General features: G+C 43.9%; 1 protein-coding gene across 1 annotated transcript in view; it reads right to left on the bottom strand.

Moving 5' to 3' along the window:
- The window catches only part of erbb4b (erb-b2 receptor tyrosine kinase 4b), a 483,415-nt gene that overhangs the window by 110,343 nt on the left and 352,606 nt on the right, over positions 1 to 20,466 (bottom strand). The window contains exons 6-10 of the mRNA XM_014173740.3: positions 19,960 to 20,078; positions 16,136 to 16,277; positions 13,594 to 13,707; positions 13,162 to 13,288; positions 9,587 to 9,660 (exon numbers count right to left, since the gene is read on the bottom strand). Coding sequence (XP_014029215.3) covers positions 9,587 to 9,660; positions 13,162 to 13,288; positions 13,594 to 13,707; positions 16,136 to 16,277; positions 19,960 to 20,078 — 576 coding nt within the window. The remainder of the gene's footprint in view (positions 1 to 9,586; positions 9,661 to 13,161; positions 13,289 to 13,593; positions 13,708 to 16,135; positions 16,278 to 19,959; positions 20,079 to 20,466) is intronic.

Raw genomic sequence — 20,466 nt, 5'->3', positions numbered from 1 at the left:
ATCTGAACAAAAGGAACACCTATGTGAAAATGCTATTCATTGACTACAGCTCAGCGTTCAACACCATAGTGCCCTCAAAGCTCATCAATAAACTAAGGACCATGGAACTAAACACCTCCCTCTGCAACTGGATCCGGGACTTCCTGATGGGCTATTTGCAGCGCCCCCATCCCCTCTTTACACCACCACTACTCTCTGTTGTCACTTTAATAACTCTTCCTACGTGTACATATTACCTCAACTAACCGGTGTTCCCGCACATTGACTCTGTATCGGTAAATGTTTTGATGCCATACTGCCACCAGTATGATGCCATACTGGTGGCAGTTGTGAAAAAAGTAAATAGTTGGAAGAGTTTCAGAGTTAATTGAAAATAATTAGATGCTTTCTTCATTAATTAGGCTATCTACTAGAAACTCATGGATGTAACCCACCCTGGCCGTGACCCCACACTCCGAGGGTGTCTCAGGGGAGTTGGGATATGCAAAATAACACATTTCCATGAGTATAATACAAACTTGTAAATGTGTGAAATAGGAAAAATATAACCACCCTCTTAATTATTAGAAAAAAATATATTTTTCACATGCTCGTACACACAAGGTATAGACTAAGAGTGAAATGCTTACTCACAGGTCTTTTTCCAACAATGCAAAGTTAAAGATAAAAATAAATAATAATATAGAAATAGTGACATGAGGAATAAATACACAGTAAATAATGAATAACAATAACGAGTAAAAATAACATGGCTATATACAGGGAGTACCAGTACTGACTCGATGTGCAGGGGTACGAGGTAATTGAGGTAGCTATGTACATATACAGTGGCTTCAGAAAGTATTCACACCCCTTGACTTTTTACACATTGTTGTGTTACAGCCGGAATTTAAAATTGATTAATTTGCGATGTTGTGTCACTGGCCGACACACAATACCCATAATGTCAAAGTGGATTCATGTTTTGTTTTTTGTTGTTTTACAAATTAATAAAAAATGGAAAGCTGAAATGTCTTCAGTCAATAACTATTTAACCCCTTTGTTATGGCAAGCCTAAATTAGTTCAGGAGTAACAAGTCACATAATAAGTTCCATGGAATCACTCTGTGTGCAATAATAGTGTTTGACATGACTTTGAATTGCTACCTCATTTGTGTAGCCCACACACAATTATCTGTAAAGTCGAGCAGGGAATTTCACAGATTCAACCACAAAGACCAGGGAGGTTTTCCAATGCATCGCAAAGGTGGGGACATATTGATATATGGGTAAAAAAACATTGAATATCTCTTTGAGCATGGTGAAGTTATTAATTACACTTTGGATGGTGTATCAATACATCCAGTCAATACAAAGATGCATGCGTCCTTCCTAACTCAGTTGCCGGAGTGGAAGGAAACCACTCAAGGATTTTACAATGAGGCCAATGGTGACATTATAACAGTTACAGAGTTTAATGGCTGTGATAGGAGAACACTGAGGATGGATCGACAACACTGTAGTTACTCCACAATACTAACCAAAATGACAGAGTGAAAAGAAGGAAGCCTGTACAGAATAAAACAATTCAAAAACATGCATTCTGTTTACAATAAGGCACTAAAGTAAAACTGCAAAAAATTTGGCAATGTGTATGCATAGAGTATTTTAGAGTATTTTTAATACACTTCCGAAAAAATGTCAAAAAAGATGTTTCACTCTGTCATTATGGGGTATTGTGTGTAGATGGGTGAAAAAAAATGATTTAATCCTATTTGAGGTCAGGATGTAACACAACAAAATGGGAATAAGTCCAGAGGTATGAATACTTTCTGAAGGCACTGAAGGTAGTGGTAAAGTGACTAGGCAACAGGATATTCATAGACAGTTGCAGCAGTGTATGTGTTGAGTGTGGAAATGTGTGTGTGTGAGTGTGTGAGTTTATGTGAGTGTATGTGTGGTGTCTGTATGCATGTGTGCTCATGTTGTGTGTGTGTGGGCATAATGTAGTGCGTGTGTACAGTATGTGTGTGTTGGGGTGTAAGTATGTGTGAGTGTGTGAGTAGAGTGTGTGTGCACAGAGTCAGTGCAGGAGAGTTAATGCAAAAAAGTGTATATGTGTGTTGGGGTGTGTCTGTGTGTGTTGGGGTGTCAGTATAAGTGTGTGGATACAGCCCAGTGTGTATGCATAGAGTCAGTGCAAGAGAGCTAGAGCAAAAAAGGGTCAATGCAGGTAGTCTGGGTTATTTTGATTACCATTCTTGTTTTACAGTCATATGGCTTGGGGGTAGCTTTTTCAGGTTGGTTCCAGACCTCGCTTGCCATGCGGTAGCAGAGAGAATCGCTTGCCATGCGGTAGCAGAGAGAATCGCTTGCCATGCGGTAGCATAGAGAACAGTCTATGGCTTGAGCGGCTGGAGGCTTTGACAATTTTTTGGGCCTTTCTCTGACACCGCCTGTTATAGAGGTTCTGGATGGCAGGGAGCTTGGCCCCAGTGTTGTACTAGGCCATACTCACCACCCTCTGTAGCGCCTTGCGGTCAGGTGCCTTGCAGTTGCTGCACAAGCGGTGATGCAGCCAGTCAAGATGCTCTCTATAGTGCAACAGTAGAACTTTTTGAGGATCTGAGGGGCCTTGCCAAATCTTTTCAGCCTCCTGAGGGGGAATAGGCTTTGTCATGCCCTCTTCACGACTGTCTTGGTGTGTTTGGACCATTCTAGTTTGTTGTTGATGTGGACACCAAGGAACTTGAAGCTCTCAACCTGCTCCACTACAGCCCCGTCGATGAGAATGGGGGCGTGCTCGGTCCTCCTTTTCCTGTAGTCCACAATCATCTCCTTAGTCTTGGTTACGTTGAGGGATAGGTTGTTATTCTGGCACCACCCGGCCAGGTCTCTGACCTCCTCCCTATAGGCTGTCTCATTGTTGTCGGTGATCAGGCCTACCACTGTTGTGTCGTCTGCAAACTTAATGATGGTGTTGGAGTCGTTTATGGCCATGCAGTCGTGGGTGAACAGGGAGTATAGGAGGGGACTGAGCACGCACCTCTGGGAGGCTCCAGTGTTGAGGATCAGCGTGGCAGATGTGTTGCTACCTACCCTCACCACCTGGGTGCGGCCCGTCAGGAAGTCCAGGATCCAGTTGCAGAGGGAGATGTTTAGTCCCAGGATCCTTAGCTTAGTGATGTGCTTTGAGGGTACTATGGTGTTGAACGCTGAACTCTATGCAGAGTTTCTCTGTCCAGTGTCTGTATTATTTTGCCCATCTTAAACTTTTATTTTTATTGGCAAGTCTGAGATATGGCTGTGCTAACATAATTGCAAAAGGGTTTTCTAATGATCAGTTAGCCTTTTAAAATGATTAACTTGGATTAGCTAACAGAACGTGCCATTGGAACACAGGAGTGATGGTTGCTGATAATGGGCCTCTGAACACCAATGTAGATATTCCATAAAAGAATCTGCCGTTTCCAGTTACAATAGTCATTTACAACGTTAACAATGTCTACACTGTGTTTCTGATCAATGTGATGTTATTTTAATGGACAACAAATGTGCTTTTCTTTCGAAAACATAGACATTTCTAAGTGACCACAAACTTTTGAACGGTAGTGTACATCTATACCCATGAAATGCTCTGAAAGGCTGGTCATGGCTCACATCAATACCATCATCCCAGACACCCTGTACCCACTCCAATTCACATACCACCCCAACAGATCCACAAATGACACAATCGACAGCACCTCTTCCCCTTCAGGAAACTAAAAATATTTGGAAGACTCCTGAACAGGTAATCAAATGGCTACCCTGACTATTTGTATTGTGTACCCCCGCACCCCCCAACGCCTCTTTTACGCTGCTGCTAATCTCTGTTTATCATATATGCATAGTCACTTAAACTATACATTCATGTACATATGTACATACTACCTCAATTGGCCCTACCAATCAGTGCTCCCGCACATTGGCTAACCGGGCTATCTGCATTGTGTCTCGCCACCCACCACCCGCCAACCCCTCTTTACCCTACTGCTACTCTCTGTTCATCATATATGCATAGTTTATGGCCCTATACAACTTGTTGAGTGTGGTCTTTGTGCCAGCATCGGTTTGTGTTGGTAAATAGATGACTACGAAAAATATATATGAAAACTCTCTTGGTAAATAGTATGGTCTACAGCTTATCATGAGTTATTCTAAATCAGGCAAGCAAAAACATTAGACTTCCTTAACATTAGAGATCGCACACCTGCTGTTGTTAACAAAGAGACACACCCCTGCTCCCTTCGTCTTACCCAAGTCTGCCGTCCGGTCTTGACGATGAATAGAAAAACCAACGAGATGTATATTATCCATGTCTCGTTCAGCCACGACTCTGAGAAACATAGGATATTTCAGTTTTTCAGGTCCCATTGATAGGATAGTCTCAAACGGAGCTCATCCAGTTTGTTCTCCAGTGACTGCACGTTCGCCAACAGAACAGAGGGCAATGGCAGTCTATTTGCTCGCCGACGTAGTCTCACCAGGATGCTGCCTCGCCTACCTCCTGACTCGCCTACCCCCTTTTGCCGCCACTCTCTTTCAATGCCGCTTCCTCTTCCGAAGCTCACGGATTAGGGCCTGGTCTGGAGTAAGCAGAGTGTCCAGAGCGGCTGACTCACTGAAGTTTAAATGTTCATCCAAATCGAGGTTAGTAATGACTGTTCTGATGTCCAGAAGCTGTTTTCGGTCATAGGAAATGATGGAGGAGACATTATGTACAAAAAAGTTAAGATCGACGTAAAAAAAATACACAGAAGCCCGTAAGACAGCTGCAGTGTCATCCTATTATATTATTATTAAAAGTTATTGAAGTATGAATTACCAAAGTTACCATAGATTGCTACATATTAACTGTTAATTACAAAATTACCGAAGATTCCAGTAACTTTGGTAAATTACCGGTAGCTTTGCAACCCTAATCAGGGCCCAAAATGCTCTGGTCAAAAGTAGTGCACTATCTAGTGAATAGGTTGCCATCTTAGACGCAGCCAGCAGCCATCTAGCTCAGTGTTTTATCAGAGTGCCAGATGAGACTACAGTTATCTAGAATTGCTATACGTCCAACTAACCGAATACACTGTAAAACCATTAAACATGTGACACGTTTATAACCTAAACGTCAGTGTTTAAAACTTAAACATTAGGCATTTAGATTTGGCAATAAGTCTTCATTTTAAACACAGGCGTTTAGAATGCAAGATTAAACATGATAGTCAGCTTTGTCAAGTCAGTTTCCAACCAGGAGAGCACCTATATCAGATTTATATTCAGATTTGAAACGCTAGTGTTTACTTTCCGATCGTCCTGTTTAGAGTGCATTTAGTCATTCAAAATTGATGTTACTTTCCATGCCTTTTATTCAGATCAGTGTAAGGAATGTCTATCACCTTACCTACATTTCAGCACAATTGAACAGGACATTTGTTTCACTCGACTGTGATGAGTTAATTTTCGTTAACTCTCTCAGAGTGAAAAAGACATGGCAGGGGCCTCATTATCAGATTTTTTTGAATATGTTGTTTTAATATCTATGTTTCCTCATTGATTGATTAATTGATCTTATGTATGCTATACAAAGATAAATAACAAAAACATTCTAAACTAATCAAATCTGTAAGGGGTTGGATTTATTGCATCTGTTACTGAGATGGTTTAGGTAGTTATGTTTGTTAAGTCCTTCACTATTGCAATCATTTTGAGTGCAGTTTGTGGATGATAAATATTTCAATTGTTGGATATCCTCCCTCTGGCTAGATTCCAATAGGAATTACTAATCACATCATTCTGAGTTGCAGGTCTGATGTTGCCCATGAGGCATGATTTTAAGACCACAATAACTAACTAAAGGCCTTACACATTGTATATGTGGTCATAAAGGGTTTACTTTTAACTGAAACCCATTCACTTACGCAGTCACTTGGATTTGGCTGCAGTAATACAATTTACTGAATGCAACAATCATGTCTCTGTCACTAACCAACACAGTCATGGGTGGGTACCTCTCACATTCACTTGAAAGGCATGCTGGGAATATGCAGATATGCCTTTACACCCTACAGTGTTAAAACAACACCACCAGTGTATAGTGTTTAAAACCGAAATGCCTTGTGCTGAATATACATGTTCATGTGTTTAAAAAGTGTCAAAGTGAATAAACATGTTCTGGTGTTTACAATCTAAACACTGTGACACATTTTCATTGACATTCTAAATGCCTTGACGTGTTTAAAAAGTGTTAAAGAAAAGTGTTTAGTTATGTGTTCAGATCGTAAACACTTGGTTTTACAGTGTATAAGATGAACCTGAATCAAACGTAAATTAATAAATGCATCACAACTTGCTTTCCATGCCATTAGCATTCATGGATGCAACCTCCAATATAAAATGGCAATAAATATACTATTTGAGACATAAACAAATCACTATCCAGAGACTTATAAAATAAATCGTATATTGTATTGTATAACATGAGTGTTAGTTATGGATGAAGGACACATTCACTGACATAGAGAGAAACATGTCCTCTGACGTCATAGTAGCTGAAGTTGCAGTGTGATCTGAAGTTCAGGGCCTTTAACTGATAGGGTTGCATCCCAATGACAACCTATTCCCTTTACGGTGTATTACTTTCCACCACTATTTCCCCCTCCTCTTCTTCTTCTTCCTCCTCCTCCTCCTTCTCATCTCTACACCTCTACGATGGTTGGTCTCTCTCTCTCTCTGCCTCACTCGCTCTCACCTCTCCAATGGTCTCTCCTTAAGTGGCTGTTAGTTTTTTTCTGAGAGGAGAGATGGAGAAGAGAGGTGGGAAGAGAGGAGAGGTGGAGGGTGCTTCATCGCTTCATCTTGCTAATGGTGCTAACGAGGGCCTGATGAGTACCTTCCTTCCTCCCTGTGCTAACAGCATTAGGCTAACAGCAGCATTAGCCATTAATCAATAGGTAAGACAGGGTACAACAGGCCCCAATGGGCTCCTGCATCCAGCTTGACTGTAGTCTATAGGGAGTTCAGGTCTCACTGTATGTGTTGTCCTCCTTATTCCATCTCTCCTCAGTTTATTATCCTCTATTTCTTTTTCTTCTCACTCCTCTCTTCTTCTATCTCCCTCTCCACACTCATCTCTCTATCTCCTCACGACCCCCTCTCTCTTTGTCTCTCTCTCTGTGGGCTGTAGCAGTAAATGCCTGGTGAAAGGATAGAGTCAGGAGCAGGCTAGAAGCAGGCAAGAACCGCTAGAGAAGAGTAGAGTGGTGATTTAGGTTCACTGAGAGCCACGTTACTGGCGCATCCATGCGAAAAGCAAATTACCCAGGATTGCCTCACAGAGAGGAGGGCCACATGCAACAGACCAAAGGTTAAGAGATAGAAAGCGTCAATGATTACAGTCAAATCCATGTACTGGGAACCTCACTTATGCTGAATTGCTTCAGTGGATGGCAGACTGACCGTACTCTATAGATAGGCCTGGCCTGACCTCTTAGAAGTAGAAAAAAACAAGGGCTATGTTTTGGAAGAATACTTGGCAGGGGAAGAGATGTAGGGTGAGATGGTTACCTCCTAGACTGACTGTCCATCTGAGAGCTATAGCATTCAGAGATCGTAACCCCTACGTCGGAGCAGAAGGGGTGACGTGTTTGTGCGTGCGTGTGTGTGTGCATCGATGCCTGTGTGTGTGGTGTGTGTGTGTGTGTGTGTGTGTGTGTGTGTGTGTGTGTGTGTGTGTGTGTGTGTGTGTGTGTGTGATGGAGTTGATGGCTCGGTGGAGAAGTCACAGCACTGACAGCTCTTAGAGGTGATGGGTGACACGGGGTGTCATGCATGACCACGGGGCTACAGAGTAAAGGCAGCTCCTGTCTCACCGGTTGTGTCCCAAATGGCAGTCTATTCCCTATATAGTGCACTACTTTGGGAGGCACACATTGGCTGTACCAGCTCGCCTCCTGTCACAGGAATGAAGGGATAAGGGGGTGTGTGACACTGTAGCGGAGGAAAGAGACGTTGATTCCGTACGTTTCAAAAGGTCCAGAGGATGTCGATATATGCATTCGTCGGCGCTTACCAAAAACAAACGAACAAAACGATGGCACAGCACTGGAACTCAAGAGGCTCAGAGCCAGAGCACGCTGCTTAGACCACTGACCATGTCAGTTCACACTTCTCTATCAAGGAGGGAGAGTACTTGATGATACTTAGTGGAAACAGTGCATTGTTTTTAATTATTTTGTTTTAAGCCTTACCCAAACCTAACCTTAACCACTCAGAATTAATAGCTAAACTTAACCCTTTGAGTTGTTTCTGTTTTAACCATGTGTGATTAATTGGTCAAAAATCGAAGTTCATCCAATTACGGCAAATTCCGAAGTGAAAGAATGAGATCAGGTTGAGGAAAGGGGAATTCACTCTACATGAATTTATACACACACATACACCCACGCACTTTCACATGCATGCACACACACACACACACACACACACACACACACACACACACACACACACACACACACACACACACACACACACACACACACACACACACACACACACACACACACACACACACACACACACACACACACACACACACGTAGAGCTGGGAAACTGTGGCAATTTGAAACTGGGAGTTCTAGGTCCCCATGGGAGAGGGAAGAGATGGAAGAGATAGGAAGACCCTCATCTCATCTTGTATTCATCATACTCATTCAGCCTGTCTGTCTTTGGTCCACGGTCTCTGGTGGGCACCAGCAAACACACACAAGCCCCCTCTGTACTGAGTGAAAGCGTAAGAGAAGGGACACCATGCAAATTTGATGAGGGGAAAACCAAATGATGAAGAATAATTGAAAGATGCTTGGATAGGGGCTGACCAGTAGGCCTACATGATATGTACACTGAGTATACAAAACATTAAGAACACCTGCTCTTTCCATGATATAAACTGACCAGGTGAAAGCTGTGATCCCTTATTGAAGTCACTTGTTAAATCCACATCAATCAGTGATGAAGGGGAGGAGACAGGTTAAAGAAGGATTTTTTTAGCCCTGAGACAATTGAGACACGGATTGTGCATGTGTGTCATTCAGAGGGTCAATGGGCAAGACAAAATATTTAAGTGCCTTTGAACGGGGAATGGTAGTATGTTGAAGGTACACCGGTTTGTGTCATGAACTGCAACGCTGCTGGGTTTTTCACGCTCAACAGTTTCCTGTGTGTATCAAGAATGGTCCACCACCCAAAGGACATCTAGCTAACTTGACACAACTGTGGGAAGCATTGGAGTCAACATGGGCCAGCATCCCTGTAGAACGCGTTCGACACCTTGTGGAGTCTATGCCCCAACGAATTGAGGCTGTTCTGAGGTCAAAATGGGGAGGGGGAGCAACTCAATATTAGGAAGGTGTTCCTAATGTTTTGTATACTCAGTGTATATTCAACCAAGCATGAGAAGAGAAGAACAGTATCGGAAATTTCCATTGGATCTTTGTTCTTATCAATTGACTTACCTGTAGAAATAAAGGTAAAATACGTGTTAAGAAAATATATTTATTTTGATGTTTCTCACCTGTAATCTCCCTAACAGTCCGAAACACATTCAGTTTCTCTGGGTCCAGAGCCTCAATGTTGTGGTACACATCCCTGTGAGAGAGGAGGGATGAGAGAGAGAGAGAGAGAGAGAGAGAGAGAGAGAGAGAGAGAGGAAGAGAGGAGAGAGAGGAAGAGAGAAAGGAAGAAAGCGTTTATTCTGTATTGCAGGGAGGCACGCTGTGCTCCACTGTGCTCCACTGTGCTCCTCGGTGCTCCACTGTGCTCCTCAGTGCTCCTCTGGCTCTGTTTAGAGGAATAGCTGGAGGGATTTCATGGTCTCAGGCGCTGCAGTAACTGTACTGTGGTACACCCACTCTTCCACTGTGTATACTGTAAACAACTAGCAACAGCCTGCTAAGATGGCTGACATGAGCCTGGATTGCAGATGGAATAATATTGAACATGCTGACCCCCATAACAAGGACATAATACTCTATGCATTGTGCTATACCAGTAAGGTACTGCTTACTCTTAGGCACCGAAGCCATTATATGTGCTGTTATTACTAAGTACCTGAGGGAGTCTCTCAATTTACCTGGTTAGCAGGGTTGGGTCAGTTCCATGTCAATTCAGTCAATTTGAATTGAGTGAATTGAAATGGAACTGACCACAAACACTCTGGTGTTTATGTAACCAATGTTGAATGTCTAGCTGGATAGCTATATGTGCGCCAGTAAAGTCCATCGTTGACATCACCCACTCTGAGATCTACAGTGCATTCAGAAAGTATTTATATCCCTTGACGTTTTCCAAATTTTTTGTGTTACAGTCTGAACTCAAAATGGATTTAATAGATTTTTTCACCACACAATATAACTAAGTGCTAAACCCCATAATGACAAAATGAAAATATGTTTTTAGAAATGTTTGCAAATGTATTGAAAACAAAATACAGAATATCTAATTTACATAAGTGTTCACACCCCTGGGTCAATACATGTTAGAATCACCTTTGACAGGAATTACTTTCTGGGTAAGTCTCTAAAAGCTTTGAACACCTGGATTAGCACATTATTCTTTTTTTACATTTTCAAGCTCTGTCAAGTTGGTTGTTGATCATTGCTAGACAGACATTTTAAAGTCTTGCTGTAGAATTTCAAACTGATTTAAGTCAAAACTGAAACTGTCATCTTGGTAAGAAACTCCAGTGTAACTATTGTCCTTCTGAAAGGTGAATTTGTCTCCCAGCGTCTGTTGGAAAGCAGACAACAGGGTTCTCCTCTAGGATTGTGCCTGTGCTTAGTTCTATTCCGTTTATTTTTATCCTAAAAAACTCCCCATAACATGATACAGCATACCCATAACATGATGCAGCCACCACCATGCTTGAAAATATGAAGAGTGGTACTCAGTGATGTGTTGTTGGATTTGATGTTGGATTTTCCCCAAACATAACACTTTGTAATCAGGACATGAAGTTCATTTCTTTGCAATTTTTATTGCAATTTTACTTTAGTCCCCTACTGCAAACAGGATGCATGTTTTAGAGTATTTTTTATTCTGTACAGGCTTCCTTTTCACTCTGTCATTTAGGTTAGTATTGTGGAGTAACTACAATGTTGTTGATCCATCCTCAGTTTTCTTCTATCACAGCCATTTAGCTCTTAATGTCACCTTTGGCAGCATGGAGGGATTTACTTCCTCTCTGGCAACTGAGTTCGGAAGGACGCCTTTATCTTTGTAGTGATACACCATCCAAAGTGTAATTAATAACTTCACCATGCTCAAAGAGATATTCAATGTTTTTTACCCATATATCAATATGTCCCCACCTTTGCGATGCATTGGAAAACCTCCCTGGTCTTTGTGGTTGTATCTGTGTCTGAAATTCACTGCTCGACCTTACAGATAATTGTGTGTGGGCTACACAAATCAGGTAGTCATTCAAAAATCATGTTAAACACTATTAATTGCACAAAGAGTGAGTCCATGAAACGTATCATGTGACTTGTTCAGCAGAACTTATTTAGGCTTGTCCTAACAAAGGGGTTGAATACTTATTAACTCAATATATTTCAGATTTTCATTTTTAATTCAATTGTAAAAAATTCTAAAAACATAATTCCACTTTGACATTATGGGGTATTGTGTGTAGGCCAGTGAAACAACATCTTAATTTAATACATTTTTAATTCAGGCTGTAACACAATAAAATGTGTACAAAGTTAAGGATTGTGAATACTTTCTGATGGCACTGTAGAAGTAGCTGTTTCCATCGCTTTGCAAGGGCCTTGGCTTTTGTGTCGTTACAGGAAACACAGATTCGAGGGGGAGTTGTGTTTTTGGGAACAGAAGGTACACTACATTACCAAAAGTATGTGGACACCTGCTCGTCGAACATCTCATTCTAAAATCATTGGCATTATTATGGAGTTGGTCCCCCCTTCGCTGCTATAACAGCCTCCAGTCTTCTGGGAAAGCTTTCCACTAGATGTTGTAACATTGCTGCGGGGAATGATGTTGGGCGATTAGGCCTGGCTCACAGTCAGAGTTCCAATTCATCACAAAGGTGTTCGATAAGGTTGAGGTCAGGGCTCTGTACAGGGCAGCCAAGTTCTTCCACACCAATATCAACAAAACATTTCTGTATGGACCTGGCTTTGTGCACGGGGGCATTGTCATGCTGAAACAGGAAAGGGCCTTCCCCAAACTGTTGGCACAAAGTTGTAAGCACAGAATGTTCTACAATATCATTGTATGCTGTAGCGTTAAGATTTCCCTTCACTGGAACTAAAGGGCATAGCTCAAATCATGAAAAACAACCCCAGACCATTATTCCTCCTCCACGAAACTTTACAGTTTTACAGGCACTATTCATTGGGTTGTCCTGGCATCCACCAAACCCAGATTAGTCCGCCAGACTGTCAGATGGTAAAGCATGATTCATCACTCCAGAGAACGTGTTTCCACTGCTTAAGAGTCCAATGGCGGTGAGCTTTACACCACTCCAGCCAACACTTGGCATTGCGCATGGTGATCTTAGGCTTGTGTGCGGCTGCTCGGCCATGGAAACCCATTTCATGAAGCTCCCGACGAACAGTTCCTGTGCTGACATTGCTTCCAGAGCAGTTTGGAATCTGGTAGTGAGTGTTGAAACTGAGGACAGACTATTTTTACGCACGACATGCTTCAGCATTTGGCGGTCCAGTTTTGTGATCTTGTGTGGCCTGCCACTTCGCGGCTGAGCCATTGTTGCTCCTAGACATTTCCACTTCACAATAACAGCACTTACAGTTGACCGTGGCAGCAACAGTGTGACAAACTGTTTTGTTGGAAAGGTTGAAAGTCACTTTGAAAGTCACTGAGCTCTTCAGTAAGGCCATTCTACTGCCAATGTGTGTGTGTGTGTGTGTGTGTGTGTGTGTGTGTGTGTGTGTGTGTGTGTGTGTGTGTGTGTGTGTGTGTGTGTGTGTGTGTGTGTGTGTGTGTGTGTGTGTGTGTGTGTGTGTGTGTGTGTGTGTGTGTGTGTGTGTGTGTGTGTGTGTGTGTGTGTGTGTGTGCATATTTGAGTGTGTGCGTGTGTTGGTGAAGGTGTGTGTGTTCTGCTCTCACCCTTTAATGCCAGTGATGAGGAAGACCAGGTTTCCATTGATCTTGGTACAGTTGGTAAACTTGTCTATGTTGCTGGAGTCCACAGTCTGGGCTGACTGCAGACTGGCTGTACCTATACCATCACAGGCTAAAACAGACAAGGAGATGAAGATGAAGAAGGAGAAAAGATGACTTGCTCAAAATGTCCACAAATGTTCAAAGGAAACAGGTTCATTCCAACCACTTCAAAATGCATCCAGTACACTCACATGGAACAGACAGTCACCAAAAGACACACAGAGGTTGTAGAGGTTGGAGCAGTGGGTAAGCCATACACAACCACAAACACAGCACAAACACAGCACAACCACAACTACATCCAATCAACCAGACGAATATACTGGATGTGAATGACAGCAGGATAAGGCCCAGGACAGTGCAGGATTAGGGTACCTTTTGGACAGATGTCAGTGCAGGCGATGCACATCTTGATGCGGTCATTTTCTACTTCCATCTTGTTGCTGGGACAAGCCCTCACACAGGAGCTGTGGTCCACCACAAAGTTATCTGAAACAGCATATGCAGAGTTAACCATGGTATGTGTCAGATCAATTGCATGATAACAGACTCTCACACTCAGGTATTGATTTATGAAGGGACAAGTACAACTGTATGACTGACTGCCATGGAGCTATACTGTAAATGAACGTCGACTTTATGCGTCTGAGACTTGAAGGCAGTGAATAGTAGTGAAACGTTTCCACTGCTGCTGTTCTACTGAAGATGACTCATCTGATTAAAGATGTTCCTTGTCCTCATTATCTTGTTTTATTGTTCTCTCCAGGTCAGACCGTATTTGCTCTACTGCTTCGGCTGGCATGATATCTGATAGTCTGAACTGAGGAAGGAAGAGTTTAGGGACACACAGACACATCAAATGAATGCTTTGCTCGCAGCCTCAGGCTTAGAGATGGACACCTAAATTGCATGGGTCCTTGTGGCAGGCCATCTCCAGAATAACAGTGGCCTGGTCTACAGTAGTGCATTAGGGAATAGGGTAGAAAGGCTAGCAGAGCGCCAAGCAGAAAGCCAGAGTTACAGATCAGAGCGTCTAGCGCAGTGCCTAGCAGAGTGCCGGGCACACGCCCCTCTTCAAAAGACCACAAAAGGACTCCATTGCTAAAAGAAACGTGTTAATTATGTACGTTTCTTCTCCCTCACTCTGCACCCATTCCCCTCTCCCTCCCTCCTATCCCTGCCTGCTACCCTGCCCTCCCAGTACCCCATCCTCTTTGTAGGGTTGTATCTGGCATGTGAGCCAAAATAACTCCCAACAGTGTCTTGAAATCTGTACAAAACACCCACTCATCCTGGCTATTTAAATCAGCACCGAGCAGAGAGAGGAGAGGAGAGGAGAGGAGAGGAGAAGAGCAGGGAGAGACAGGTCATTTAAATCAATGGAGGAAATGGCTTCTTTAAAGGAAAGGGAGGATGAAGGGGAGATGTGAAGAGGGTGCTAAGTAGAGATGACCAAGGAAGTTTCTTTCTGTGTTCTTCTGGAAAAAAAGTTCAGACTTAAAAACAGGAGGGTTGAGTTAATGAATCAATATCCTGAGGCCCTTGGTAGTTCATGAGCAGGACCAGCCTGCTCTGTTCAGCTAGTGGTGATGTTTCAAGGCCTAGGCTGTTTGAATGGTGTCCTTCTGAACTGTGGCGGTTCAGTGTCTATGGCAAGGAGAGTGTTTGTATGTCGGTGTGTGTTATATGTTCAGAATATGACAGAGCGGTTTATCTTCAGGGTATTTGGTATGTACAGTGGGATCCGAAATTATAGACACCCTTGATAAAGCAAAAATTACTGTAGAAAATAAACAATTCAAATATATTGTATGCAACAAAAAAAAAACGATACAATTGCTCAGAGAAAGACATTTTGTTTGTTAAGTAAAACATTTCTTTCTCAAAAAGGTAAGGGTCAAAATTATTGACACCCCAGTTTTCAATACCGATCAACACCTCACCTTGCGAGGATAACAGCACTGAGCCTTTTTCTAAATGTTTTATGAGTTGGAGAACACATTGGAAGGGATATTAGACCATTTCTCCATACAGAATCCTTCCAGATCCTTGATATCCTTCCTTCTGCGCTTATGGGCTGCCCTCTTCAATTCAAACCATAGTTTTCAATGGGTTTCAAGTCCGAACACTGAGATGGCCATTGCAAAATGTTGATTTTGTGGCCTATTAACCATTTCTTTGTGGATTTTGATGTGTGCTTGGAGTTATTGTCTTGTGGCCAAGTTTCAGCCACCTGGCAGAGGCAACCATGTTTTTGGCCAAAATATCCTGGTACTGGGTAAAGTTCATGATGCTGTTGACCGTAACAAGGGCCCCAGGACCAGTGGAAGAAAAATAGCCCCATAACATCACAGATCCATCACCATATTTTACTATAGGTATGGGATTATTTTCTGGACATGCATTGGTGTGCGTGGCCAAAGAGAACTATTTTCATATCATCCAACAAGTCATAACAAAAAATTTTGAGTTTTCCTATTTATTTATTTTTTACATGTATTGAAATCAGTAACTCCCCCAAATGTACTCTGAATATTTAATGACTCTAAGACCAAGAAAATGTATTTAAAATAGATAATAGATCATAGATAATTGCTATTTGAAAATACATAATTGTTTGTTCGTTAATGGCAAAATATGGTAATATTTGTTTGGAGATAAGAGACTTTCATCAGACAACAATGAAATGTAAACGCCTGGAGTTTGCTAAAAGGCATTGGCACTCGGATTGGAACTGGTGCATTGGTCAGATGACATGAAAAAAAAGCTCTTTGGCCACACCAGTATTATCAAAATATGTTGGGATTTTTGATGTTATGGGGCTATTTTGCTTCCACTGGTAAAACAGATGTTTTATGTCCCCTTATTTCACAAAAGTATGTGTACTGTATGTTGTTGTGTGTGTGTCATTCCTTACGTGGGCACTTCTTGACGCAGAAGGCTCCGTAGGTGTACTTGGCTCTGGGGTTGCTTTCCAGCTGGAAGGTGGTGGGGTTGTATACATGGGGCTGGGGGCACTGGGTCACACATGCTCCGCTGTCGTTGAAGTTGGTGCAAGCCTGTAGATGAAACGCACACAAGTATGCGCGCGCACACACACAAACACACATATTAGTGCTGGGTGCTCATGGAAACACAGTTAGCACATTGCTATTTACAGCTAAATAACAGTCATTAAAGATTGTTTTTGTCACAGGCAGCCCTATGCTCTCCAAGCAAGCACATGATCAAGTAACTGGTATGAAGCTGTTAACACAAAGACTGTTAAACACATACACAGACTTAATGGGTGACAAATGGCACCCTATTCCCTATGTAGCACACTCCCTTTGATAGGGCTTTGGTTAAAGACAGAGAACTAGTTAGGGGATAGGGTGCCATTTGGGATGCAGCCCCAGAGTGTTTTTCCACTCTGAAGATAGCTCAGGTGTGAATAACATGAAAACCATTGATTCGAATCCAGTTGAAAAAGTAATATCAATCGTTAGAACTCCCAGTATCTAATTAAACAGAAAGGAGAGCCCACGACATCATGAAACATAACACAATAAACTCTGGAAATAAGTTAGATCCAGAAAGGATAAATGGATAAAGAGAGGGAGAAAGAGAGAGAGAAAGAGAGAAAGAGAGTGAGAGAGAGATGATAGAAGAGAGAGAAAAGAGAGAGAGAAAAAATATACACTACCGGTCAAAAGTTTTAGAACACCTACTCATTCAAGGGTTTTTCTTTCTATTTACTATTTTCTACATTGTAGAATAATAATGAAGACAACAAAACAATGAAATAGTACATATGGAATCATGTACTAACCAATAAAGTGTTAAACAAATCTAATTATTTTTAACATTTGTGTCATGCTCTGACCTTGGAGATCCTTTATTCTCTATTTTGGTTAGGTCGGGGTGTGACTAGGGTGGGCATTCTAGTTTCTTTATTTCTAGGTTGGCCTGATATGGTTCCCAATCAGAGGCAGCTGTCTATCGTTGTCTCTGATTGGGGATCATATTTAGGCAGCCTTTTCCCACCTGGTGTTTGTGGGATCTTGTTTTTGGTACTGTGCTGTTTAGCCCTACTAACATTACGTTTCGTTTGTATTTTTTTTTCGGTGTTCATTTAATAAATTAAGATGTACGCCTACCACGCTGCACCTTGGTTCAATCCTTCCATCAACGAGCGTAACAGAAGATCCCACCACAAACGGACCAAGCAGCGTGGCCAGGAGGAGCAGACATCCTGGACATGGGAGGATATCTTGGACGGTAAGGGATCCTGGACGTGGGAAGAGATCCGGGCAGGAATGGAACACCTTCCATGGGAGCAGACGGAGGCAGCGAGGGAGGAACAACGACGACACCGGGGTTCGCGACCACGAGGGAAGCCCGAGAGGCAGTCCCCCAATTTTTTGTTGTTGTTGGGGGGAGCACACGGGGTGGTTGGCGGAGACAGGGTTTGAACCAGAGCCAACTCCCCGTACTCACCGTGGGGAGCGTGTGACTGGTCAGGCACCATGTTTTGCGATGATACGCACGGTGTCTCCAGTGCGCATCCACAGCTCGGTGCGTTCTGTGCCAGCTCCCCGCACTTGCCGTGCGAAAGTGGACATCTGTCCAGGACAGGTGGTGCCGGCTCAGCGCGCCTGGTCTCCAGTGCGCCTTCAATCGATCCAGGATATCCTGCGCCGGCTCTACACACTGTGTCCCCAGTGCGCCTTCACAGCCCAGTGCATCCTGTGCCAGCTCCCTGCACTTGCCGTGCGAGGGTGGTCACCTGTCCAGGACATGTTGTGCCAGCTCCACGCTCCAGACCTACAGTGCACCTCCACGGTGCAGTACATCCTGCACCGGTTCTACGCTCTGTATCTCCAGCACGCCTCCACAGCCCAGTGCGTCCTGTGCCAGCCCCCCGCACTTGCCGTGCGAAGGTTATCTGTCCAGGACACATTGTGCCAGCTCTACGCTCCAGACCCCCAGTGCGCCTTCACAGCCCGGTACACCCTGTACCAGCTCCATGCACCAGGCCTCCAGCGACAGTTCCCAGTCCAGAGCTTCCGGCGACGGTTCCCAGTCCAGAGCTTTCGGCGACGGTTCCCAGTCCAGAGCTTCCGGCGATGGTTCCCAGTCCAGAGCTTCCGGCGACGGTTCCCAGTCCAGAGCTTCCGGCGACGGTTCCCAGTCCAGTGTTTCCGGCGACGGTTCCCAGTCCGGAGCTTCCGGCGACGGTTCCCAGTCCGGAGCTTCCGGCGACGGTTCCCAGTCCAGTGTTTCCGGCGACGGTCCCCAGTCCAGAGCTTCCGGCGACGGTCCCCAGTCCAGTGTTTCCGGCGACGGTCCCCAGTCCGGAGCTTCCGGCGACGGTTCCCAGTCCAGTGTTTCCGGCGACGGTTCCCAGTCCGGAGCTTCCGGCGACGGTTCACGGTCCGGAACCTCCGACGACGATCCACGGTCCGGAACCTCCGACGACGATCCACGGTCCGGAACCTCAAACGACGGTCGACGATCCACGGTCTGGAACCTCAAACGACGGTCCACGGTCCGGAACCTCCAGAGACGGTCCGGAGCCTCCGGCGACAATCCACGGTCTGGTTCCTCCGGCGACGATCTACGGTCCGGTTCCACGGAAGCGGAGGGATCCACGAGCAGAGCGGGGTCTACATCCCGAACCGGAGCCACCACCGAGGCTAGATGCCCACCCGGACCCTCCCCTATAGAATCAGGTTTTGCGGCCAGCGTCCGCACCTTTGGGGGGGGGGGGTACTGTCACGCCCTGACCTTGGAGATCCTTTATTCTCTATTTTGGTTAGGTCGGGGTGTGACTAGGGTGGGCATTCTAGTTTCTTTATTTCTAGGTTGGCCTGATATGGTTCCCAATCAGAGGCAGCTGTCTATCGTTGTCTCTGATTGGGGATCATAGTTAGGCAGCCTTTTCCCACCTGTTGTTTGTGGGATCTTGTTTTTGGTACTGTGCTGTTTAGCCCTACTAACGTTACATTTCGTTTGTATTTTTTTTTCCAGTGTTCATTTAATAAATTAAGATATACGCCAACCACGCTGCACCTTGGTTCAATCCTTCCATCAACGAGCGTAACAATTTGAGATTCTTCAAATAGCCGCCCTTTACCTTGATGACAGCTTTGCACATTCTTGACATTAGAGAGAGAAAGTAACAAAGAAAGGGAGGTGGGCACAGCACAAGGCTTTGTGGGAGAAAATTTGATTTGAACGTAATCTTTGACACAAAGAACAATGGTTGTGTCCCAAATGGCACCCTATTACATATGTGGTGAACTACTTTTGGCCAGAGCCCTATGGGTTCTGATCAAAAGGATTGCACTACAGAGGAAATACGGTGACTTTGGGAAGTAGACAGTTTAAACAGGGGGATTCTGTGTCAGGAGCGACTTCTCTATGGAAGTATGAACAGCCTCTAATGGAAACAACCTCACATTCACACAAAAGGTCACAGATAAGATAAAAGCTCTGATGTACTAAAGAAGAGAAAAAGAAGAGAACAGAAAGAAATAGACTTGCTGGTCTACAATCAAAAACTCTGTCTTTGACGGTTTGAGACTGTTCACCATGGCAACAGGTGATTGAAAGGAGAGTTCTCTTTTGTGACGATAAGCTTTATAAAGTGTATGTGTGTGTGTGTGTGTGTGTGCGTGCATGCATGTCTGTGTCCACACGCAGGTGGGTGAGTGTGTGTGTGCATGCTCCTGCGTGTAAGTGCGTGTGTGTACATACGAAGCAGTCCGTATCCTTGGGTCCGGAGCATCCTCCTGCACACTCACGATGGCAGCAGTTACTGACCCAGGGTCCGAAACAGCGACCGTCACACTGCTCAGCACACACTGTTTTAGTCACTGGAGAAAGACAGAAGGGAAAGGGCATCAGAACACGATATAACAGGTTCCCATCACAGAAGCATTACTTTGACTAGAATCAAAACAAGGAAACAAGGAAACAGAGTGCTTGTGGAAAAAAATCGCCTCCATAAAGTTATATCTATCATGTTGACTTTTTTCCTGCAGAATGAAGTCACACATATTGTTTATTAAGCCTAGGCCTGGTCGAAAAATGCATTCTCAATGGGGATTATCCATTGAACATGCATTTCAGTCCATATGACAAGGCTTCCTCTGTGTCCAGGAAACAGACCGATAGACTTCAGCTAAGGCTATAGGGAGTTTAGCTGAGTAAAGAGTATTTTGGAGAGATACCCTGCTCTTAGACTGATGTTCATATGACAGT

This window comes from Salmo salar, chromosome 25, assembly GCF_965601325.2.
Source record: "Salmo salar chromosome 25, fSalSal1, whole genome shotgun sequence".
NCBI lineage: Eukaryota > Metazoa > Chordata > Actinopteri > Salmoniformes > Salmonidae > Salmo > Salmo salar.
The sequence above is the reverse complement of the archived record's forward strand: the minus strand, read 5'-3'. Positions and strand labels throughout refer to the sequence as shown.